General features: G+C 39.0%; 1 protein-coding gene across 2 annotated transcripts in view; it reads right to left on the bottom strand.

Annotated features, from left to right (window-relative positions):
- Positions 1-9,368: 9,368 nt before the first annotated feature.
- The window catches only part of SYTL4 (synaptotagmin like 4), a 189,473-nt gene continuing 173,477 nt past the window's right edge, over positions 9,369-25,364 (bottom strand). For both annotated transcript variants that reach the window (XM_090264511.1, XM_090264513.1), the window contains 4 exons: positions 15,792-15,900; positions 13,884-13,983; positions 12,914-13,122; positions 9,369-11,032 (listed from right to left, as the gene is read on the bottom strand). In XM_090264511.1, coding sequence (XP_090120637.1) covers positions 10,884-11,032; positions 12,914-13,122; positions 13,884-13,983; positions 15,792-15,900 — 567 coding nt within the window. In that variant the 3' untranslated portion in view covers positions 9,369-10,883. The remainder of the gene's footprint in view (positions 11,033-12,913; positions 13,123-13,883; positions 13,984-15,791; positions 15,901-25,364) is intronic.

Below are 25,364 nucleotides of genomic sequence, written 5' to 3'. Positions count from 1 at the left end.
CTAGCTATATTTCAGGGAAACAACCTTCATTCCTTCCCTGGAAAGATTGCTTTGGACCGCACAACCAACCATGGTACCAGACCTTTTATCTCGTGGGCTTTTATTACCTTCGAAAGTCATTCCCAGTTCCTCAGGGCTTTTTGGTAACAACCAGAGCCCGAGCATGTCTCCTTTAGGCATGACACTCCAGTCAAAGTCTTGGTCAAAAAAAGAAACCTCTATTAACAACTGATCTTATTAGTTTTATGCAAAGAAAACTTACGTTGTTACTTACTTCTTTAGAATACCAAACTCTGGAGGGATCAGATAGGGTGAAAAATATACAGTGTGAAGAAAAATCCTTGTCCTTCTAATATTCACTGAACTGGCATTTCCATTCTTCATATTTTCATTTTTCCCCCAGTAAAATTTTTTTTGTTTGTTTATCCATTACAGTTGTCTCACTTTCTTTCCCCTTCTTGCTTCCTTGCACCCTGTCCCCTCCTTCTTTAACATTTAGTCCCCACTCAGTTGTCCATTTCGTGGGTCATTTATACATGTTCTTTGACTAGACCCTTACCCTTCCTACCCCCTTCTCTCCCTCGCGCCTCTCCCCTAGTTACTGTTAGTCTACTTCTTGTTTACATACCTCTGGTACAATTTTGCTCATTTGTTTGTGTTGTTCATTAGTTTCCTGTAATAGGCGACAGCATACGGTATTTTTCTTTTGTTGCCTGTCTTATTTCGCTAAGCATAATTCTCTCTAGTTCCATCCATGTTGTTGCAAATTGTAGAAGTTCCTTCTTTCTGCTACAATAGTACTCCATTGTGTAAATGTACAATACTTTTTTGATCCACTCAACTACAGATGGGCACTTAGGTTGTTTCCAGCACTTGGCTATTGTAAATGGTGCTGCTATGAACATAGGGGTGCATAGGTTCTTTTGAATTGGTGTTTCAGGATTTTTCGTATATAATCCTAGCAGTGGAATTGCTGGTTCAAAGGGTAGTTCCATTTTTAGTTTTTTGAGGAAATTCCAAACTCCTTTCCATAGTGGCTGCACCAGTCTGCATTCCCACCAGCAATGGACCAGGGTTCCCATTACTCTGCATCCTCTCCAGCACAAGTTGTTTGTTGATTTGCTGATGATGGCCATTCTGACTGGTGTGAGGTAGTATCTCATTGTGGTTTTTATTTGCATCTCTCTCATGGCTAGTGATGTTGAACATTCTTTCATATGTCTTTGGACCCTCTGTATGTCCTCTATAGAGAAGTGTTTGTTCAGGTCTTTTGCTCATTTTTTAATTGGGTCATCTGTCTTCTTGGTGTTGAGTCGTATGAGTTCTTTATATATTTTGGAGATCAATCCCTTGTCTGAGATGTCATTGGCAACTATATTTTCCCATATGGTTGGTTTCCTTTTCATCTTGCTTATGTTTTCTTTAGCTGAGCAGAAACTTTTTAGTTTGATGTAGTCCCAGTTTATTCTTTTCTTTATTTCCCTTGCCTTAGGAGATATATCAGTGAAAATGTTGCTATGTGAGATATCTGAAATTTTACTGCCTATGTTTTCCTCTAGGACTTTTATGGTATCACAGCTTACATTGAAGTCTTTGATTCATTTTGAGTTTATTCTGGTGTATGGTGTAAGTTGGTGGTCTAGTTTCTTTCTTTCTTTTTTTTTTTTTTTTTTTGCATGTCCCTGTCCAATTCTCCTAACACCATTTGTTGAAGGGGCTCTTTTCACTCCATTTAATGTTCCTTCCCCTGTTGTCAAATATTAGTTGACCATATAGACCTGGGTTTATTTCTGGGCTCTCTATTCTGTTTCATTGATTTATATGTCTGTTCTTATGCCAGTACCAGGCTGTTTTCATTACCGTGACCTTGTAGTATAGTTTGATATCAGGTATTGTGATTCCTCCTACTGTGTTCTTCTTCCTCAAAATTGCTGTAGCTATTCGGACTCTGTTTTGGTTCCATATAAATTTTTGAAGTATTTGTTCTAGGTCTGTGAAAAATGTCATTGGTATTTTAATAGGGATTGCATTGAATCTATAAATTGCTTTGGGTAGTATGGACATTTTAATGATGTTGATTCTTCCCATCCATGAGCATGGTATATGCTTCCATTTATTTGTATCTTCCTCAATTTCTTTCTTCAGTGTTATATAGCTTTCTGAGTACAGGTCTTTTACCTCCTTGGTTAAGTTTATTCCTAGGTACTTTATTTTTCTTGTTGCTATGGTAAATGGGATTTTTCTTTCAGTTTCTATCTCTGAGATTTTATTGTTGGTGTACAGAAATGCCTTCCATTTCTGAATATTGACTTTATACCCTGCTATTTTGCCAAATTCATTTATTAGTTCGAGTAGTTTTTTCTGTGGAGTCTATTGGGTTTTCTATGTACACTATCATGTCATCTGCAAATAATGACAGTTTTACTTCCTTTCCAATTTGGATGCCTTTTATTTCTCTTTCTTGTTTGATTGCTGTGGCTAGAACTTCCAATACTATGTTGAATAGGAGTGGAGCGAGTGGACATTCTTGTCTTGTTCCTGACCTCAGGGGGAATGCTCTCAGTTTTTGCCCATTGAGTATGATGTTGGCTTCAGGTTTCTCATATATGGCCTTTATTATGTTGAGGTATCCTCTCTCTATTCCCATTTTGCTGAGAGTTTTCATCGTAAATGGTGTTGTACTTTATCAAATGCTTTTTCTGCATCTATTGATATGATCATGTGGTTTCTGTCTTTCATTTTGTTTATGTGGTGTATAACATTTATTGATTTGCGAATATTAAACCATCCTTGCATCCCTGGGATGAATCCCACTTGATCGTGGTGTATGATCTTTCTAATGTGTTGCTGGATCCGGTTTGCCAATATTCTGTTGAGGATTTTAGTATCTATGTTCGTCAGTGATATTGGCCTGTAGTTTTCTTTCTTTGTTGTGTCTTGACCTGGTTTTGGAATTAGGGTAATACTGGCTTCATAGAACAAGTTTGGGAGTCTTCCCTCTTCTTGGATCTTTTGGAATAGTCTGAGGAGGATAGGAGTTAGTTCTTTCCTAAATGTTTTGTAGAATTCAACTGTGAAGCCATCTGGTACAGGGCTTTTGTGTGCTGGAAGCTTTTTGATTACTGCTTAAATTTCACTGGTTGTTATTGGTCTATTCAGGCTTTCTGCTTCTTCTTGATTCAGTTTGGGAAGACTGTATGTTTCCAGGAATTTGTCCATTTCATCTAGTTTGTCAAATTTCTTGCCATACAGTTGTTCATAATAATTTCTTACAATGCTTTGTATTTCTGTGGTATAGGTTGTGATTTCTCCTCTTTCGTTTCTGATTTTATTTATTTGTGTCCTCTCTCTTTTTTTCTTGATGAGCCTGGTTAAAGGCTTGTCAATTTTGTTTATCTTTTCAAAGAACCAGCTCCTACTTATGTTGATCTTTTGAATTGTTAAGTTTAGTCTCTATGTTAAACACTTTTTAATTAAAGTATAGTTGACATACAATATTATATTAGTTCAGGTGTATATCAGTGAGATTTAACATTTGTACACCTTATAAAGTGACCACCACAAAAGTCTACTATCTGTCACCATACAAAGTTATTGAAGTTATTGACTTATTTATTATAAGTTTATACCTCTTAATCCCCTTCACTTTTTGACCACACCCCCATCACTCAACGCTTTGGCAACTATCAGGTTTTCTATATCTATGAGTCTGTTTTGTTTGTTCATTTTTTTTAGTTTTTTGGATTCCACACATAAGTCAAATAATACAGTATTTGTCTTTCTCTGACTTATTTCACTTAGCATAATACCCTCTAGATCTGCCCATTTTTTTGCAAATGGCAATATTTCTTTTTCATGTTTGAGTACTGTTCCAATATGTGTGTTTGTGTGTGTATCCACTTCTTCTTTATTCATTTATCTTTTAATGAATATTACGTTGCTTCCATATATTGGCCATTGCAAATAATGATGCAGTGAACCTAGGGGTACACATATCTTTTCAAATTTATGTTTTGTTTTCTTAATATAACTGTCTAGAAGTAGAATTGCTAGATCCTTCTTTATCTCTTCTTATAGCCATTGCTTTGAAGTCTATTTTGTCTGATGTAAATATTGCTATCTAAGCTTCTTATTGTTCAAATCTATTTTCATGAAATATCTTTTCCATCCCTTTACTTTCAGTCTGTGTGTATCTTTCAAATTGGAGTCTCAGGTAGGCATCATATGTAAGGGTCTTGTTGGTTTTTTTTTTTTTTTTTTTAATCTATTCAGTCACCCTATGTTTTTTCGATGGAGCACTTAGTCAATTTACATTTAAACTAATTATTGATTTGTATTTACTTATTGGCATTTTAATTGTTTTCATACTAGATTTATACATGGTTGGTCTAGTAGCTTTATGTTTGCCTTTACTAAGTAACATTTTTTCTTTCCTATATTCTCTTATTTTTAGTTTTGGCCTTTTCTTTTCCACTAAAAGAATTTCCTTCAATATTTCTTGTAATTTTGGTTTGGTGGTGATGAACTTCTTCAACTTTTGCTTATCTGGGAAAGTCTTAATCTTTCCTTCATTTCTGAATGATAACCTTGCTGGGTAGAGTATTCTTAGTTGTAGGTTTTCCCTTTTCATCATGTTGAACATATTGCACCATTCCCTTCTGGTAAAGTTTCTATTGAAAAGTGAGCTTATAGCCTTATGGGCATTCTCTTGTAGGTAATTAGTTGTTTTTCTCTTGCTGCTTTTAAGATTCTTTCTTTAAATCTTAACAATTTAATTATTATGTGTCTCAGTGTGGGTCTCTGAGTTCATCTTGTTTGGGAATCTCTGTGCTTCCTGAACTTGGATGTCTATTTCTTTCACCAGGTTAGGGAAGTTTGTAGCCATTATTTCTTCATATAGGTTTTTCATCACTTTCTCTCCCTCTGCCCTCTGGGCCCCCTATGATTCATATGTTATACACTTGATGTTGTCCCAAAGGTCCTTTATGCTATCGTTATTCTCTTTAATTCTTTTTTCTTTTTGATCTCCCAATTCAGTGATTGCCACTAGCCTGTCTTCCTATTGCTAGTCCATTCTTCTGCATTATCTGATCTGCTATTGATTTCCTGTGCTGTTGTTTTTCTGTAGTGTATATTTCATTTTAGTTGTTATATTATTCAGTTATCATAGGCCCTTTTAAATAATCTTTTTCTTTTTTGAAATTCTCAGTTTACCCACTTGTCTAAAAAGTTTAATGAGCATCTTTATGACTATTACTTTGAACACTTTATCTAGTAGACAGCTTACCTCAGTTTCATTTAGTTCTTTTCTGTGGTTTTGTACTGTTTTATTTTTGTTTGTTTGTTTGGAACATATTCTTTTCTATTTTTATTTTGCCTGTTTGTCTTGTTATAGTAGGTATGTCCACTTAATCTCCTGGTCTTGAAAAAGTGGCCTTATTTATAAGGTGTCCTGTGAGGCCCGGTGTTGGACTCCCCCTTGTCACCAGAGCCAGGTGCTCCAGAAGTGTTCCCTGGGTGGACTAGTATGGCCTCCTCTTCTGGTTGGGCCACAACTTCTATGTACACACTAGGAGGCAAGGCTGGTCCCTGGCCCACTGGCTGTGATGCCTGGCCACAACTGTTGCAAGCTCACTGGTGTGCAGGGCAGTCCTTCAGTGTGGCTGGCTGTGAGGCCCAGCCTCGCTGTTGCAGACACAGTGCTGTGTGCTGGTCCCAAATGAGGCTACCCACTGAGTGTGGCAGGACAAAAGCCACTTTGGAGGGGTGCTAGCTTGGATGGGTCCTCAGGGAAATGCCAGGGTGAACAGTGTTAACAAGGTTAATGGAGAATGTCAGAAGTGGCACCTGCCAGTGGACGACCAGTTAGGTCAGAGAAAGGGGGAATAATGGTGCCTGCCAGCCCCTCTGACTCAGGGAAAAGTTCCAACAGATACCTGTCCCTCTAGCACACACCCTAAAATTAGCCAATGTATCACCTTCATGTATGATCTAGGTGATTTTCAAACTGCTGTCTCTGTGCCAGGACTCAGAAAAACTGCAGCCTGGGTTTCCTACAGCCCTTTGGCTCTCACAGATGTAAGCCCCACTGGTTTTCAAAGCCAGATTTTACGGGGCTCCTTTTCCTAGTGCAGGTCCCCAAGACTAGGTCTTGGACACCTCAGTCTTCAGGACAACTTCCCTGGTTGTGATATCCTTCCCACTTGTGGGTCACTGCACAGGGATTGGGGGAGTAGATCCTGACTAGACTTAGCCTCTCCCCCTCCTACCCATTTCAATGTCGCTTTTTCTTTATATCCGTAGTTCAAGAAAATTTGTTCTGCTAGTTTTCAGATCATTCTGAGAGAGAGCTGTTCTGTATGTAGTTGTAGTTTTGTTTCAACAAGAGGAGGTGAGCTCAGTATCTTCCTACTCTGCCATCTTAAACTCGAAGCCAGGAGCCTTGCTTTTGAAAGCCAATTTAGCTTGTCCATCAAATGTCATTCCTTGTGGTTGGTGCACTGCTCATGCAACAGATGGGTCTCCACATGTGATCTCCAATAGCTAACTGTGTTTTAAATGGTTCCTCTACTCTGAGGTGATAGCAGAAGAAAGTACCATCGTGAAAAACAACTAGGACACTTTAGCAAGGGTAGTTGGATTTTCCTATAGGTTAACTGTATTATTGGCAGTGGGGGAATCTTCAAAACATTTTTGGACTTGTCATTTCCCCTTTTACGGCATTGGGCTACAAATGTTATGTTTACCATTGGTTCATCTAAAAGTTAGAAAAATTCTGCAGTGGGTGGGAGCTTAGGAAGAAAAATCAGACAAGAGAAGAATGCTTTATCTTGGCTTCTCCTGTTGCTCATGGGCAACAATTTCTTCTTACTGAGTCTCCAGTTCCATGGTAAAAGGTGGCCAATGCTGTCCCTTCCTCAGAGTAACTCTGAAGTCATGATCTAGTAACCCTTAAAAGCACCACTGCAAACCTCTTTGAAACTAAACAGAGAAAAATGAAAAAAACAAAACAAAACCAAACCAGATTCATCCTCATTTATTAATTTCATCAGATAATCACTTTTAAGAGATGAGCATAGAGCAGGTGGAAGCTGGCAGCACAAAGAGCCAGGCATGAAAGTAAATTTGATTTGGGGTTATTGGGAAGTGGGACTTACACTCAGACCCATGCTCTGGGTTCAGCCACACTTAATGGTGTGCTGGTGTTTTGAAGGAAAGAATTCTTTGCTGTGCTGTTCCACACTCATGGAAGGAACCCAGTATCATGGTTAAGACCCAGTATCCTTTTTCCTTTAGCGATACCCAGAGGGTCATCAGTGGAAAATTAGAGGGGAGAATGAAGTAGACTGAGTGGAGAGACAGAGCTAATAATGTTCAAGCACTCAATATATGCCAGGTTCCATTCTAAATATTCACAAGAACCTTATAAGGTAGACATTATTATTAGTCTCATTTTTCAGATGAGAAAATTGTAGCACAGAGAAGTTAGGCAACTTGTCTAAGATCAGACTGCTAGTAAGTGGCAGAGTCAGGATTTAAACAACAGCAGTCTGGATCCAGAGTCAATGGTCTTAAATAGTATGCTATCTCTACCTTTTACTTTTTAGTTAGACAGCTCCAACTAAGAAGAAAGGTTTCACCTACTGTATATAATTCTACTCAGCGACAAGACTCGGAGTGGTCCCAGCAGGAAAAAGAGAAATGAAAGGCTCTCAACCTGTGAAAATTTACTCCCCAAAGCAGAGCAATAGGTCATAAATCATGAGCCTAGGGCATACGGGGGTAGTGGTGAGTCACAAAAAAAGCTGTTTCCACTGGGGGTGAGGGATTTAGTGTAAATCTCATTTTTAAAATGCAAAGTCAAAAGTTAGGCAGTTGCTGAGTTTAATGAGGCATGGAAGAAGTTATCAAACTTGTAGCAAAAAGGTCCCTTTCTACCTCTACCCTCCATCTATCCTCCAGGGAGGTACCAGTTATGAAAGGCAGGAGGCAAGTTTTGGATAAAAGGGACAATACAACGAGTTAATGTGGGAAGTCTTTGGTTATAGAACCCTTCTGTGGTTCTAAAGACACTTATCAGACATCAGGCAAGATGAATGCCCTTCCTTGTCTTTATCATTAATATTCCATGTAGCAAGCCAGGGCATGTGAGCAACTCAAAGACCCCATGATAATATGAAGAGGCCCACTGCCTCCTGTACAGAGTTACTACCTTGGCCTGACTCTTGCATATAAATGCTCCTCTGGCTTTAAAAAAATGAAAAGTTTTTGTTTTGTTTTACTTTATTGAATAGTCAAGGCAAATCAATATTGCTTACTTTAGGTAGTTTTACTGTAACTTCCTTTGAATCATGATTGAATAAATTTTAGCTCCTAAAGTAAGGAAAGGAGACAGAAGAAGAATTAGGCCCACTGCCAGACCCAAAGGGGCTATCCTGACCCTGACCCTCTCCATTTCTTTGCTTCTGTTCTTCTCTGTGCCCCTCTCTGCCATAATCCCCTGCAAACTATTCAGTTAGTCAGCTGGCTAGGTAACTTCCAAAGCATTCTGACTGTCCTACTTTGTAAACTAAACTTATTCATTTGGGATATTTTAGAAGAGAGGAGTCATTCCTTCTTTGGACTCTTCACCCATAACACACATATCATCCTTGCAGGAGGTAGCATGATATTGTAGAGTCAGACCTTGATTCAAACCCCAGCTCTTGCCTTAACTTTATTCATCTGTAAAAAGATAAATTTTCCTACTTCATAAGGTCCTTGGAGAAATTAAAGCAATAATATATAATGTGCCTAGCACAAAGGCTTGTACACAGAAGGCATTAAATATATACCAATGCCCTTTTTGCACAGGAGGTCAAGAATCACATGGGCCTGCACAGAAACCCAGAGCCTTATCTCTAAGATGGTTACTTAGCATCTTAGCATCTCTCAGAACTAAATAATGATAGTAGGAGTAAAGGAAAAATGTCCTGTAACTCCCAGAGAAGTTGAAGGATCAAGAAAGAAACACAGCTGGAAACATCTCCCCTGTGCACATTGCTCTCCTTCCTTCAGCATGTCGGGGTGGAGGGGCACAAAGCTAAAAGAGGAGTTCTTTTGATACTTGATAGAAAGAAATGCAGTGCCACATTTAAGATGGCTTCTCAGTTCTTTCCCCAGATACCAAAACAAAGGACAGTGAATTACAGCTCAGTGGAGGCACTGGGAAACAATGCAGGGGAAGGGAAATTTTTGAATCTGTAGAGGATGGTAAGAAAAGAGTATTTGTCACTTTTGTTCTTATCATTTAAGCAACATGAAAAGCAACAACAGGAAGTCAGGACATCAGAGACAAAAGCATCTATAAAACTAAGAAATGGCAATACTTGACAAGTGAGAACATTTTATTGAATAACACATACATCACAGGGGATGGACAACAAAGGAGCAAGTTACAGCCCAGTATCCCAAGTTATTCCTTCCATTACAGTATCAATCCACACCAAATAAACCTTTTAAAAACACTCCTCCATTCAGTTCATACATACAATAGAAACCACCTTAGCTTCTTTCGATCCAGTGGCTTTATAAAAGAACCTAGCAAGCAGACAACTGGACTTAAAGGGATTTCTTCTCCAGTATATACTCCTTTCTCAAATGACTTTCTGTAGGTATACATGGAAGAATAAAAAGATCAATTTGGAACACTGAGTTTCAGAAAATAAACCTTAGATCACTAGACCCTTCTAGACTAGAAAGGTCTCGATACACTATTCCCATGTTACATCTAGGTCAAATTCAGTAAATAACAGAAAAAAATAACTGAGACCACTTCAAGAAGGAAGTCATAGTAGTTGGTAGAATCTATAACACATTCTCTTACAGCATTAACAGTCCCCAGCATAGAGAAACACTGGACCAGTTTAGATAGTACTTGGCTATTCTGGTGGACATAATGGTATGTAGATCATATTCTGTGGTAACACATTGTGGATATGAATGCTAAGAAAGATATCATATGCATTGAGAGTGAAGAAGTCTTGTCTTTCATTAGAGAAATGAGCTCTTCAACAATCACTGTATCAGTTTAAATGCAAAGAATTCAACATAGACTGGAAGACACTTCAGCCTTAGTCACTCCAGTCTTCTGGAACAACCAAGAAGTACTTTCTGGGCATGTCCATGACTTGGCCAAAAGACTATTATTTAATTAAAATGCTTTTTAAAACAGCTCCACTATAAGGTATACTGAATGTGTCTAAAACCAGAAGGAACTGAAGAATTTCCTTAGCATTTCAAAAAACAAACAAACAAAACAGAAAACATCAGGCTCAAGCAAGGTGGAAACTTCTTAAAAAAACATGAGGAATTAAAATCCAAGTTCCACAATTTTATCAAGGTAGAAAATGAGTTAAAAGCATATACTAGCGGAAGCAGAAGACCTACTCACCTTTCTACCACCTTCTTCTGTCTTTAGTAACCCAGTCCTGCTTCCCACATCCTTGGCTTTGGACTAGGAACACATTTAAACACATATTGGTACTAATTCCAGAGGTAGCAAGGGCTTTCTGGGGAAGTAGGGTCAAGGACAGTAAGACAGGAGATAAAGACCTGTTTTAAAAGAGTTTATAGGTTAATTAAACCTTGAAAGATATAATGAAGGATGGACTCTGAATGTATATTATGCACAAATAAAAACATTTTGAAATGACCTTTATTCTTAAGCCTGTTTTCAAAAAGGGAACAAGTCTGCATCACTCTAGCATAATGAGATTTGTAGAAATGTGTTTGTATACACACAGACATACCACATACATTAAATTATAAATCTTTATTCCTTGTTTCTTCACTTCTTATGACTTGCCATGGATATGGATGGGCCTGCAGAGAAAGGCAGGGACTCATAAGCCCAGCTTCTGCTTGACCATTGAGGAACGGAGTTGTAGTGTCCCTTCCGCCCAAGACCCTGGGTACTGTCGCATCTTCTGCCACAGGCTCACTTCTTCCCCCAATGAGTCCATCCAGTCCACCACTTCCCCATTACTTATCCCTGAAAAGAAACACCAGAAGAGGTTGAAAAGGAACCCCACCCCTCAGCTTACCAGTAATGATGGGTTATACAGCAAGATTAGCCACTCCATAAAACATATTGTATTATGAAGATGCGCTGACAGGGACAGTGGTCTGTTAACTGTTTCCTGATGATTATGCACAGCTATTTCTGTGTTCCTGAGACTATATCAAGAGACAATGGGACTAATCAATGAAATGGTATTCCAAATGGGACACCAGTAGCTAGAGACATCTTATTCTGAGGCTGGCATGGAGCTCTGGTGTCTGACACCTCATGCCAGAGATACTGTCTTTGTCATTGCCAACTTGACTTAACTTTAAAGAAAAGAAAGAAGTTGAACAACTTTTCCTCTAGCTATAAACTCATGGCCTGAAATTAGGACTGTACGAGATCTCATTCTTATTCTCTTGTACATTCATTCATTCAATAAATATTTATTGAGTGCCTACTGTGTACCAGTACTCTTCTAGGCTCTGGGGAATACAGAGTGAACAAAGCAGAAAAAGTCCTGCCTTGAGGCAACTTAAATTTGAATAGGGAAGACAGAAAATATACAACTAAATCAAAAAGAGTATTTCAGATGATGAGGTAAATGTAATGAAGTTAATATCAAGGTGATCTGTAGTGCCTACATCAGGGAATCCTTTATATGGAGAGTTCTGAGGGTCTAAGATAGAAACATTTGAGTCAAGATATGAAGGATGGGAAGTATATTTAGAAAGCAGAAAGTCATTGTGGTTGGAACACAGTGAGCAAGCAGAATGATACATGGGTGGATCAAAAAAAATAGAGAAGGTCTAGATCATATGGGGCCTGTGGGCATGCTGAGAATTTTCTTCTAAGTATAACAGAATGCCACTGAAGGGTTTTAAGGAGAAAAATGACATGAACTGGCTTACACTGATAAACATCATCCTAGACGCTTTGTGTTAAATGCTTTGTATGAGTTATTAATATAAAACTATTACTTAAGGCCACAGAAATTCAGGAACTATAAAGACAAAAAAAGAGAAGGATCCAATACTATCCCTTGAGAAACACCTTCATTTAGAGTTTGGAAATAGAATAAGGAACCCATGAAGAAAATTGAGAAGGTGAGCAGTGAGTTAAAAGGGAATCAAGAATGTGATGTCAATAAAAGCTAAGTATTTCAAGAAAAAATTAAGTGATCCACTATGTTAGATAGCATTAAAAATTCTAGTAGGATGAAAACAAAACTTTGGCAGAAGCAATTGTTCAGTGGCACAGTGGGACAGAAGTCAGATTACAGTGGACTGAAGACTAAAGGAGAGATGACGGAGTGGAGATAATTATTTTTATTTTCAATAAATTAGAGGGGAGTTGTGGAATCAGGGAAAAGTTTATTTCTTGTTTCTTAGGATCAGAAATACAAGAGCATATTTATTTTCACCTCCAGTATGGAGGCAGAAAGAATGAAACTGATCAAATAGGAGAGAGAGGAGATTCCAGAAGTGAAGTCATTGAGAGGTGATGATATGATCCAGAACACTTGAAAAGAGAGTGCCCTTTGCTAGAAAGGGCCCTTATTTCATTATAACAGGATGAAAGGTGGAAATTATAGGTATACATGTAGGTTTTCAGATTTTTTAGTGGGAAGATGTTGGTGTTCCTGGCAATCAGGATCACACTTATCTGTACACATAAGAGTGCATTAGCTCAGTCTTTCTCTGGGCCTGCACATAGTAGGCACTCAGTAAATATTGGTTGAACATTAACTCAAAGGAAAGAATACAACTTTTGCATTGAAGAGCTCAATAGGGAGGAAGTTGGGTATAGCGGGAATGAAATATAAGAGGCCATTAAGATAGTGAGGAAGGGTGGAGGAGAAGCTCTCACCAGTGCCAACACCTAGCCTGACCCCTCCCAGGAAGTCATTACTGGCCAGGGGCTCCCGGTCCCACACAGTCAGTTCCAGGCACATGTGTTGTAGATCTTCCAGCTTCACACCGTTGTAGACAAATGTATGGTTGTAGTGGGGATTCAGGGTCTTCTTCATCACAGGAGTTTTACGTTTACTGTCTTTGTTCTTCACGGGAAGGAGGTATCTGGCAGAGGACAGGGAGTAATCAACAACCTACTCAAGTCTGACAATATGTATCTAAATTCTCTTTCCCCTACCACAGGCCTAGCGCATGAAGGTGAGGCAATTACCTGATCCTAATACACATACTCCTCATACACATACTCCTGCCTTTGAATCTACTGAAGTAGAGTTCCTACTACCCCTACTAGACCACTCATCTGATTAAATTCCTTCAACCTGGAGAGAAAATTGATACAAATATTAAAAATATTATATTAAAATGTGTTTTAAATATTTGGTTCTATTTCTGTTTCACAAGGTCCCCTTTAAATAAAACAAATGGTACTAACTATAGGCATAGCCAAACATGATGTGCTCAAGAACTTAATTCAGTAGGGTTATCTATAATTTTGGGAAAGCTAGCATTGCTTAAATATTCTGGGGCACAAAGTCATGAGTCCCCAAATCTTGACAGTCAAGGGACAGAGGTTCTTTGTTTGTTTGTTGTTTTATTAAGGATTAAGTAAGAGCATAAGTATATAACAAAAGAAAAGTCAAACCTATCTGTCCACCACCCTCCTCTTTCGCAATCAGCACTGTAATCCAGTCCAGTGCAAACCTGGTGGTGGAGGTTTTGTCATTTCCTAATTTCAGAAACAAAGTTGGTCGCTCTAGATGGTAGAATACACAAGTATAATATCCACAGAGAAAGATTATATTGGGTTTCTCTCTTAGCTCTATTGTCCTGAAACTGGTTAGCTTTGTGCTGGTCCAGGGACTCACCCCTTGACAAAGCTGTCTGAAGTCCCTCCTGATTTGGCAGCCGTCAGGTTCTTGGCTTCTTTGATCCACACCTGGAGTTCTCCCCCTTCCCCACCTTTACCTGTAAAGGATGTCAGCCATAGCAAGTGAGCCCCTATACCTCCTGGTTTCTCTTGAGCTTTATCTACACAGCACTTCTTTTCCTTGCTCCTAAAGGCAGCAAGCTCCATAACCGGACAACACCTGACCTGGATTCTCAGTACCAAGCAGAGTGCCTGACAGTAGGCAATAGGAGCTCAATTAATAAAAACAACATCAGTAAATGCTTATCAAAATCTTGCTATGTGATTCTACGTTAAGCATTTAATCCTTAAAACAACCTTATGAGACACTCTTATTGTCTTCATTTTATAGATGAGAAAATTGAGGCTTAGAAATATAAAGTTGCCTAGTTACTGTTGAATGCCTAAAAAAGAGAACTCTTCCACTTGTGTTCTTGACCCCAACCTCATGTCACAGGATTCATTAGGCATTATCAACTTCAACACCTACCTCCCATTTTTAATATCTCTTTTTCCACTGGTCCCATTCCTTCAGTCTAAATATCTGCTAATCTCATCTCTCCTTTTAAAAATATCTCTTAAAAAGAAAATTGTCTTTCAAACTTATCTCATCTTGAGGCTATTCCCCATGTCTTTTCTTTCTTTCACTGCCAATTAACCTGAAAAAGAGAGTCCATACTCAACACCTGTACTTCTTTGCCTCATTCACTCTGCCCAGATTCTAGTGAAATTTGGTTTCTGCTTCAACTAATCCACTAAAAATGTAATTTAATGTCAATAGCCATGTCTTCTCAGTCCCCACTAGGCCTGACCTCCCAGTAGCAGTTCAATACTGTTGACAAATCCCATTACCTTCTTCAAGATATCTCCTGGAATTGCTCTCTCTTGATAACCCTCTCTCTCACTAACTTGTTTTTCTCTCTTCAACCTTTATAATGGTGATGTTCCTTATGGCTCTATCCTTGCCTCTTCTCTATTCATTTTGCACAATTTCTTTGGGGATGTCATTGATTCCCTACATCCTATAGTTAAGACTGCTGTAGGGATCTTTTGCAGGAACTTTGGCTTTCCATTGCCAATAGATCAATTTCAACTCCTTACCATTATGTTCAAAGCTCTTTTCAGTCGGGCTTCAGCCTCATCAACAATTCCAGCCCCATTCCCACATATACATACCATAACTCCAGCCCCACCAAAATAAGGACTTCACTCCCTCACACCCACATACACACCACATTTAGCCTACTCATGCTATTTCCTCATCTGGAAATGTTCTTCTCACGTCATCCTCTTCCTTTTCTGCCTGGTAAAGTCTTCAGTTCGGTTTCATCATTGTTTCCTCTTTAAAGCTCTCCCAAATGTAACCAGAAGAATTCATCTCTCCTGCATCTGTGTTCTTTTTGGACATGACTCTCTAAGATTCTTGCTAAACTCAGTTCATCAAGGAAGGGCAAATGTCATGTCTTATTCATTTATATAGCCATAGTCACAGTGCCTGGTATGTTGATTCTCTCTTCCTCAGCTTTCAACTTCCTGTCCTTCATACTTCACCACCCCTTCCAACCATCTTTTCTCAGCCCCAAAGTTTCTGTTCTGTTCTGCCCTTGTAAGAGCTTGCCACAGCTGCACCAAGACTAAGTCAGTTTAATGACCTGAACAAAATTAAATGCCAACCATAAAGCATTCCTTTCTGGTTTAAATATGCAGAAAGGGATTCCTTAGTAAGTAAAGGAATCTTCTCTAGATGATGATCCAGGGCTCATCTCAATATGGCCTGTCCAACAGTGCTAGCCACTAGGCAGCACCACCTCACACAGATCCTGTTCAGAAGATAAGGGCTAAATCCACGGACCCAAATAAAACTCACTCTTTTTCTGGTCACCTCCATCAGGGAGTTTGGAGGCTGGGATGTACTTCAATGAAACCACCAACTCTCCTTTGTGTGATGGCAAGCCAGTCATGGACTCAGCAGTGATCTGAAACACAGGGAAACCCAACAGGTAAAGATGGCCTTCTCAGGAGTTGTTGGGACCTCTTGCTGAGGAGATTCTAAAATTATCCCCAAGAACACCTTCACAGCATGAGGATCCTTCTCCTTATGAATACAATCCAGGGTCCCTAGGCCATGGCAGCTGCAGGTTTCTAAAACAGTTTTTCACAAGGAGATGTAGAAGTACTAACAAAATGTCTTCTGGAATACCCACCATTTTGCTACTTGGTGATATAGCTACTAGATTCCAAATACTCTCAAATATCTTCCAGCAAGATTACCACATAAACACACAGGATTGATACCATGATGAAAGATCTTGCTACCAGTATTACTAGTAATAGCTAAAAAGTGGAAACAACTTACATGCCGACCAACATAGAAAAGGTTAAAAGAGTGACTTTAATGCCCTCATATGGCATATGGCATACAATCATCAAAAGAATGCACTGAGGAAGAGAGGAAGATGGCGGTGGAGTAAGTAGCAGTGTTGTCTGCTTGCTCCTATCGTGGAAAGCTTGGGATAAGACAGAGAGATGAGTGAGTGAGTACAAACTACGGACAGCTCGAGTGGGGAAGGGAGAGTGAGAGGAGTGGAAAATGGCAGAAGGCTCACCAGCACTCTCAGGAGGAGTCGCTGTACCCACCAAGCCCTGCGCTCCTACCAGACTGCACCCCAGAGGGACAGCTGCAGACTGGCTCACCGCCTGGAATCTGTTTGGAGACAGCAGCCTACTGTGGGTGCAGGGACCAGCGGAGTCCCATAGGGAAACAATAGAAAGGTTTTCGTGAAGCAACCAGAGGTGTGGGAAGACAGCAAGCGGCCCAGACTGTGGGAAGCTGTATGATCTGAATCTGGGAGGAGATCCCCTGAACAGGTCGGTCTGGGATCGCGACCCCATGCCCCGGGTGTGCGCATCACAGCACCACTTAAAAGAGAGGGGCTGAACTGGGCCGGGAGAGCTGCATCAGAAACACGGTCTCGGTCAGAGCTCCAGACTGGTGGGCAGGGCGTGCAGGCGAACAGTGAAACAGCGAGTGACCCAGAATATGGGAAGCTGTGTGAACTGAGATTGATGCTGGTGGCACCACATACTGGGCGCGCGCATCCATCGTGGTGCGACTGATCAGAAAAAAAGTGGAATTGGGCCGGGAAAACCACCTTAGATACACGGTCTTGGTCAGTGCCCAAAGCGGGTGGGCAGAGTGCACAGGTGAAGGGTGAGGCACTGCAGCCAGGGACAGAGCCCGGTGCTGCAGCTTGGAACACAGAGACTTCTTGGTAGGAGGAGCAAAGGCAGGATCCAAGGCAGGGCAGGGACTAGGATCATGCACACTGACTTGCCAACAGAACAGCATTACTAGAGAAGCTTGAGGACTGCTGGAGGGTGCTGAAGAACAAGGGGGGAGAGACCCAACTCTGTGGCTCACAGCAGATAGTTACAGCTGGCCCCTGAGTGAGATAAAAGCAGCCACAGAAACCAGCCAGAGTTCCTCACAGCCAGCCAACCAGGAAAAAATTTGAAACTCATGGAATTTTGACCAGGTGCGGATCCAGAAAAAGAAGACTGCACACAAAGGCTGAACTGAGTAAAAATTTTCTTCTTAATTTTAATTTTAATTTTTTAAATATATTTTTCTCTTTAAACTATCTCTATAATCTGTTTCATACCATCTGTCTCTCCCATCCTTCATCTTTAATTTTTGTTTGTTCATTTGTCTGTTTTGTTTAGCCTCCCTTTCACACTAAATATATAGCATATAACTATTATATAAATATAATACTATATAATTCCACTTTCTTACTATATTCTGCATTGTTCCCTCTCTTTTTTTGTATTATTAACATACAATGTAAGTATTACTTACTGTCTTGCATAGTCTAGACACTACTTGCTACTATTACTACTCTATAATCCCCCCTCTAAAAAAACCATCTTTTTCTTCATTAAAAACAACTATTATCTATTCTTCCTATAGTATAATAGCCCTAACCTATCTACATTTATATTAATACTGGCTTACTTGCTGCCTAAAGTGGGGTAGAGGGTGGGGGATATTTTTGAGGGTGTGGGTTTCTTGCCTGGGCTGTGTGTTTATGCTTTTAACAGCACCTCCACAAAATAACTCAAGAAAAGGTGCGCAGAGTAACTCTCAATCAATTAGCCAGATGGGAGGTCCTACCAAAGAGAAAAGGAAATATAATGAGACAGCATAAACAAACGACATAAAGAGTATCCCAAAAACATCAGGCTCAGGAGATCAAAGAGACTGCACCACTGAAACATCCAGATCTCTTATAAAGAATTTCATACTACAAAAACGGGAAATCAAAGCAGACAAATCAAAAAAACAAAGACAACCAATAAGAATCCAACATGGGAAGATGCAGAAACAACCTCCCAATGAAAGGAAAAGAGGAATCCCCAGAAAGAGAGGTAGATGGAAAAGACATAACCCAAATGTCAGACATGGAATTCAAAATAATGGTGATGAAGAAGCTCAATATACTTGACAATCTCAAAGATAACTACGACAATCTACAAGGAAATTAACAACAGCTCAAAGAAAATTACAGGAAACTTACGGAGAACTACACCAGCATAAAAAAAGGGCATAGAAACTATTAATAAGAACCAGGAAGAAATGAATAATACAATCTCTGAACTGAAAAACACAGTAGAATCAATCAAAAGCAGGCTAAACAAAGCAGAGGATCAGTGAGTTAGAGGACAATATAGAAAAAAATTCACAGACAATACAACAAAATGAAAAAAGATTGAAAAAGTATGAAGAAGGTCGAAGGGAATTACAGGACAACATGAGACAAAGTAATATCCGGATCATAGGAATAAAAGAAGAAGAAGAACAACAAGGGATAGAAAGGCTGATAGAAAAAATGACAGAAAATTTTCCTAACCTGATGAGAGAAAAAGTCATAGTCATACAAGTCAGGAAGCACAAAGGGTCCCAATGAAGATGAACCAAAACAGGCCCACCACAAGGCCCATCATAAAAAATAAAAAAAATAAAAAAAAAGGCAACATTCAAAAACAAAGTGAGAATCCTAAAAGCAGCAAGCGAAAAACAGCAAATAACATACAGGGGAGCTCAGACAAGGCTATCAAATGATTTCTCAAAGAAAAACTACAAGCCAGAAGGTAATGGTCAAAAATATTTCAAGCAATGAAAAACAATGACCTACAACCAAGACTACTCTACCCAGTAAGGCTCTCATTCAAAATGGGAGGTGAAATAAGGAGTTTCCAGACAAAGGAAGACTAAAAGAATACATCTCCACCAAACGAGCATTGCAAAAGATGCTAAAGGGAATGCTTTAAGAAAAAGAAGAAAAAAAAAGAGAGGGAGAGGAACACAGGTACAAAGGGAAATGAATAAATACATGTCAAAAATAACCTTAAATGTAAATGGATTAAATGCTCCAATTAAAAGACATAGGGTAGCGGAATGGATACGAAAACAGGACCCACATATTCACTGTCTACAAGAAACACACCTCAAAACAAAAGATTTATACAGATTGAAAGTAAAAGGATATAAAAAAGTATTCCAAGAAAATGGACATGAAAAAAAAGCTGGGGTAGCAATACTCATATCAGACAAAATGAATTTCAAAGCAAGGGCCATAAAAAAAGACAAAGAAAGATATTTCATAATACTTAAGGGAACAATCTATCAAGAAGATATAACACTGATAAACGTATATGCACCCAACATAGGAGCATCCGAATACATAAAGAAAATACTTAAAGACCACAAGAAGGATATCAACAACAACACACTCATAGTAGGGAACTTTAACACTCCATGAGCAACAATAGACAGATTTCCAAAGCAAAGAAACACCAAGGATATACAGGCATTGAACAACACACTAAACCACATGGACTTAACTGATATATATAAAACTTTTCACCCCAAAGAAGCAAAATATACATTCTTTTCAAAGGCACATGGGACATTTTCAAAGATAGATCATATGATAGGACACAAAACAAGCCTCAACAAATTCAAGAAAATTGAAATCATATCTAGCATCTTTTCAGACAACAATTCCTTGAAACTAAAAATAAGCCTCAAAGAAAAAAATCAAAGACATCCAAACTCATGGAGAATGAATAACATGCTATTAAATAATAAATGGGTTAACAATGACATCAAGGGAGAAATCAAGAAATTTCTGGAAACTAACGATAATGAACATATGACAGCTCAAAACCTATGGGACACAGCAAAAGCAGTCCTGAGAGGGAAGTTCATAGCAATACAGGCATATCTGAAAAGGACAGAAGAATCTCAAATAAAAAATTTAACCCTAAGGTTACAAGAACTAGAACAACAAAAACAAACATAGCTTAGGGCAAGAAGAAGGAAGGAAGTCATCAAGATCAGAGCAGAATTAAATGACAGAGACTAAACAAAGAATTCAAAACATCAACAAAAGTAGGAGCTGGTTCTTTGAAAAAATAAACAAAATCGACAAGCCTATAGCCAGGCTCATCAAGAAAAAAAGAGAGGATCCAAATAAACAAAATCAGAAAAGAAAGAGGAGAAATCACAACTGATACCACAGAAATACAAAGGATTATAATAAATTACTACAAACAACTGTATGGCAAGAAATTTGAAAACCTAGAACAAATGGATAAATTTCTAGAAATATATAACCTTCCAAAACCGAACCAAGAAGAAGTAGAAAGTCTCAACAGACCAATAACAAAGAAGGAAATTGAAACAGTAATCAAAAATCTCCTGGCACAAAAGCCCTGGACCAGATGGCTTCACAGGCGAAATTTACAAAACATTTAGGGAAGAACTAATTCCTACCCTCCTCAAACTATTCCAAAAAATCCAAGAAGAGGGAAAACTTCCAAACTCTTTCTATGAAGCCAATATTACCCTAATTCCAAAACCAGGTCAAGACACAACAAAGAAAAAAAATAAAAAAACTACAGGCCAATATCATTGATGAATATAGATGCTAAAATCCTCAACAAAATATTGGCAAACAGGATCAACAACACATTAGAAAAATTATACACCACAATCAAGTGGGATTCATCGCAGGGATGCAAGGATGGCTTAATATTCACAAATCAATAAACATAATACAGCATATAAACAAAATGAAAGAAAAAAAACACATGATAATCTCAATAGATGCAGAAAAAGCATTTAATAAAGTATAACACCCATTTATGATGAAAATACTCAGCAAAATGAGAATAGAGGGAGCATACCTCAACATAATAAAGGTCATATATGAGAAACTTAAGTCAGCATCATACTCAATGGGCAAAACCTGAAAGCATTCCCCCTGAGGTCAGGAAGAAGACAAGGATGTCCATTCTCTCAACTCCAATTCAACATAGCCTTGGAAGTTCTAGCCACAGCAACCAAACAAGAAAGAGAAATAAAAGCCATCCAAATTGGAAAAGAGGAAGTAAAACTGTCATTATTTGCATAAGACATGGTAGTGTACATAAAAAACCCTATAGACTCCACAAAAAAACTACTTGACTTAATAAGTGAATTCGGCAAAATAGCAGGGTACAAAGTCAATATTCAGAAATTGAAGGCATTGCTGTACACCAACAATAAAATTTCAGAGAGAGAAACTAAAAGAAAAATTTCATTTACAATAGCAACAAAAAAATAAAGTACCTAGGAATAAACTTAACCAAAGTGATAAAAGACCTATACTTTGAAAACTACATAACACTGAAGAAAGAAATTAAGGAAGATACAAATTAATGGAAGCATATACCATGTTTATGGATGGAAAAGACCACATCATTAAAATATTCATACTACCCAAAGCAATTTATAGATTCAACACAATCCCTATTAAAATACGAGTGACATATTTCACAGACCCAGAACAAATACTTCAAAACTTTATATAAAACCAAAAAGTCCCCCAATAGCCACAGTAATATTGAGACAGAAAAACACAGTAGGAGGAATCACTATACCTGACATAAAACTATACAACAAAGCCACTGTAATCAAACCAGCCTGATACTGGCATAAGAACAGACATATAGATCAATGGAACAGAATAGAGAGTCCAGAAAAAAACCCTGGTCTTATATGGTCAACTAATATTCGACAAAGGGGAAAGGAACATAAGCTGGAGTGAGAAGAGCCTCTTCAACAAATGGTGCTGGGAGAACTGGACAGGGACATGCAAAAATATGAAACTAGACCACCAATTTATACCACAGACAAGAATAAACTCAAGATAGATCAAAGACTTAAATATAAGCCCTGAAACCATAAAAGTCCTACAGGAAAACGTAAGTAGGAAAATTTCCGATATCCCACGTAGCAACATTTTCACTAATACATTGTCTCAGGCAAGGGAAATAAAGGAAAAAATAATCAAATGGGACTACATCAAACTGAAGAGTTTCTGCTCAGCAAAATAAAACATCAGCAAGATGAAAAAGGAACCAATCCTATGGGGAAACATATTTGCCCCTGATACCTCAGACAAGGGATTGATCTCCAAAATATATAAAGGACTTACATGTCTCAACACCAAGAAGACAGACAGCCCAATTAAAATATGGGCAAAGGACCTGAACAAACACTTCTCCAAGGATGATATACAGTGGGCCCATAGGCATATGAAAGAATGCTCAACATCACTGGCTATCAGGGAGATGGAAAAAAAAACCACAATGAGATACCACTTTACACCTGTCAGAATGGCCATCATCAACAAATCAACTAACAACAAGTGCTGGCAAGGATGTGGAGAAACGGGAACCCCACTGCACTGTTGGTGGGAATGCAGACTGGTGCAGCCACTATGGAAAACAGTATGGAATTTCCTCAAAAAACTAAAAATGGAAATGCTTTTTGAACCAGCAATTCCACTGCTAGGATTATACCTGAAAACTCCTAAAATCCTAATTCAAAAGAACGCATGCATCCCTATGTTCATAGCAGCACTGTTTACAATAGCTAAGTCCTGGAAACAGCCTAAGTGCCCATCTGTAGATGAGTGGATTAAAAAACTGTGATACATTTACACAATGGAATACTATGCAGCAGAAAGAAAAAAGGAACTCCTGCCTTTTGCAACAACATGGATGGAACTAGAGAGAATTATGCTTAGCGAAATAAGCCAGGAAGCGAAAGAAAATACCATATATGACCTAATGCAGGAGACTAATGAACAACACAAGCAAATGAACAAAATTTAACAAAGAACACAGTAACAGTTATCAGGGGGGATGGGGAGGGTGAAAAGGGGGGCAAGTAGGGGAAGGGTTTCATAAAGGAACTAGTATAAATAGCCCTTGAACATGGACAATGGGGTTGCGACTGATTGTTGAAGAAGGGGTGGGCTGGGTGGGTGGTGGAGCAATGGGGCAAAAAATGGGACAAGTATAAAAGAAAATCAATGAAATTTATAAATAAATAAATAAATGAATGAATAAATAAATAAATAAATAAATAGTACTTACTATGTGCCAGGCACTGTTATAAGTACTTCAAGTATATAATTTTAATCCTCAAGATAGTCCTATAAAATAGGTATTATTATTCTCATTTTACATATTATGGAACAGAGGAACAGAGAGGTTAAGTAATTTGCCCAAAGTCACACAGTAAATGGCAGAGACAGGATTCAAATTCAGATAAACTGATTACAGAGTCCATGCTTTATTTTTAAATGTTTTATTTATTTTGCTGTTACAGTTGTCCCACTTTCCCTTCCCTCTGCTCCCCTCCACCCAGTGGCCCCCCTCCCTCCAGTTGTTCCCCCCCTTTTAGTCCATGTCCATTGGTTGTACATATATTCTTCTCAACCTCTTCCTGTCTATTCCATTCCCTCCTACTATGCTTCTTAATTCCTGTACCGTCTCCCTCCCTCTCCCCCTTGCCCCCCCTGCTGACCTCCCCACAGCATGTTCCTTATACCGATAGTTCTTTTTCCACTGTCATTGCCTACTTGGTTTGCCTTTGTTTCAATTCCCTAGCTTCTGTTGGTTCTTATGATGCAGTTTTCATTTTAATGTTCATAGTTTTGATCCTCCTTCTTCTAAACCAGTTCCTTTAACATCTCATATAATAGTGGTTTGGATCTAATAAACTCCTTCAGTTTTACTTTGTCCTGGAAGCACTTTCTCTGCCTTTCTATTCTGAATGACATTTTCACTGGATAGAGTATTCGTGGCTGTAGGTTTTTGATTTTCATTACTTTGAATACTTCTTGCCAGTCCCTTCTTGCCTGCAGGGTCTCCTTTGAGAAATCAGCTGATAGTTTAATTGGGACCCCTTTGTACATGATTCTTTTCTTCTCTCTTGCTACTTTTAAGATTCTCTCTTTATCTTTAATTTTTGACAATTTGATTATAGTGTGTCTTGGGGTGGTTCTCCCTGGGTGCAGTTTTTCTGGAACTCTCTGTGCTTCCTGGACCTGTAAGTCTATTTCCTTCCCCAAGTTCAGGAAGTTCTGCTTCATTATTTTTTCACATAATTTTTCAATTTCTAGTTCTTCTTCTTCGCCCTCTGGCAATGCTATAATCTGAATGTTCCATCTCTTATAGCTGTCCCAGAGTTTTCTGATCCTCTCATTTTCCTTACATTTTGTTTCCTCTTCCTGCACTGTTTGACTGATTGTTCCTTTCCTATGTTCCAGTTTGTTGATTTGATCTCTGGATTTTATTTCCTCACCACTTGTCTCGAATGTGTTCTCATTTGTTTCAGTATGAGAGTCTTTCATTCCTTCCCTGTCTTGTTCCAAATCTTTTCTTAATTCTGTAAGTCACTTTATAACTATGCTCTGACCTGAGCCTCTGAAAGGTTTCCTATTTGTTCATCTGTCAGGTTCCTCATCTGCTGCCTGGTGAGCTGCGTCACTGGGATTTCAATCATTGTCTGCTTCATTTTGACAGATTTGTGTTTTGCTTTGCTTCCTGGGCAGGCAGTAGGGGGCGGATCCCCGTGTACTCGTCACTACCTGGCAACTGGCGGTGGTCCACAACCTTTTTTGCTGAGCTGTGGCGCTTTGTGTGGGGGCGGGGGTCCAAGATGGATTCCTGCCATTATTCTCCACTGGGTGACCAGGATCCGTACCCCCACCTTCTGGACCTCTCCGTCTGAGGCAATGGGGGCGCTGCCTTTCCCAGTGTTGGAGTCGCGAGCTGCTGGGACTCGATTGCAGCCGGGATTGTTTCCCCAGCCGCTATCCTCGCTGCTACCACAAACACCAACCTTTCCGTTCCGGTTCCCATTTCGCTCCTCCTATCCATCCAGACGAGCACTGCTGGTTTATAACTTCATACATTGGGCTTCCATATAGTTTTATTTTCTGGAATTTCTGGTTATCTTTTGAGGTAGTTGTATTCCTTTCTAGTTGTAGAGGGAGGCTGAGAGTGTCTGTCTAAGCTTCCATCTTGGCCGGAAGTCTCG

Source organism: Furipterus horrens, unplaced genomic scaffold, assembly GCF_987537825.1.
Source record: "Furipterus horrens unplaced genomic scaffold, mFurHor1.1.pri manual_scaffold_17, whole genome shotgun sequence".
Taxonomy (NCBI): Eukaryota; Metazoa; Chordata; class Mammalia; order Chiroptera; family Furipteridae; genus Furipterus; species Furipterus horrens.
This window is presented reverse-complemented; position numbering and strand designations above follow the sequence as displayed.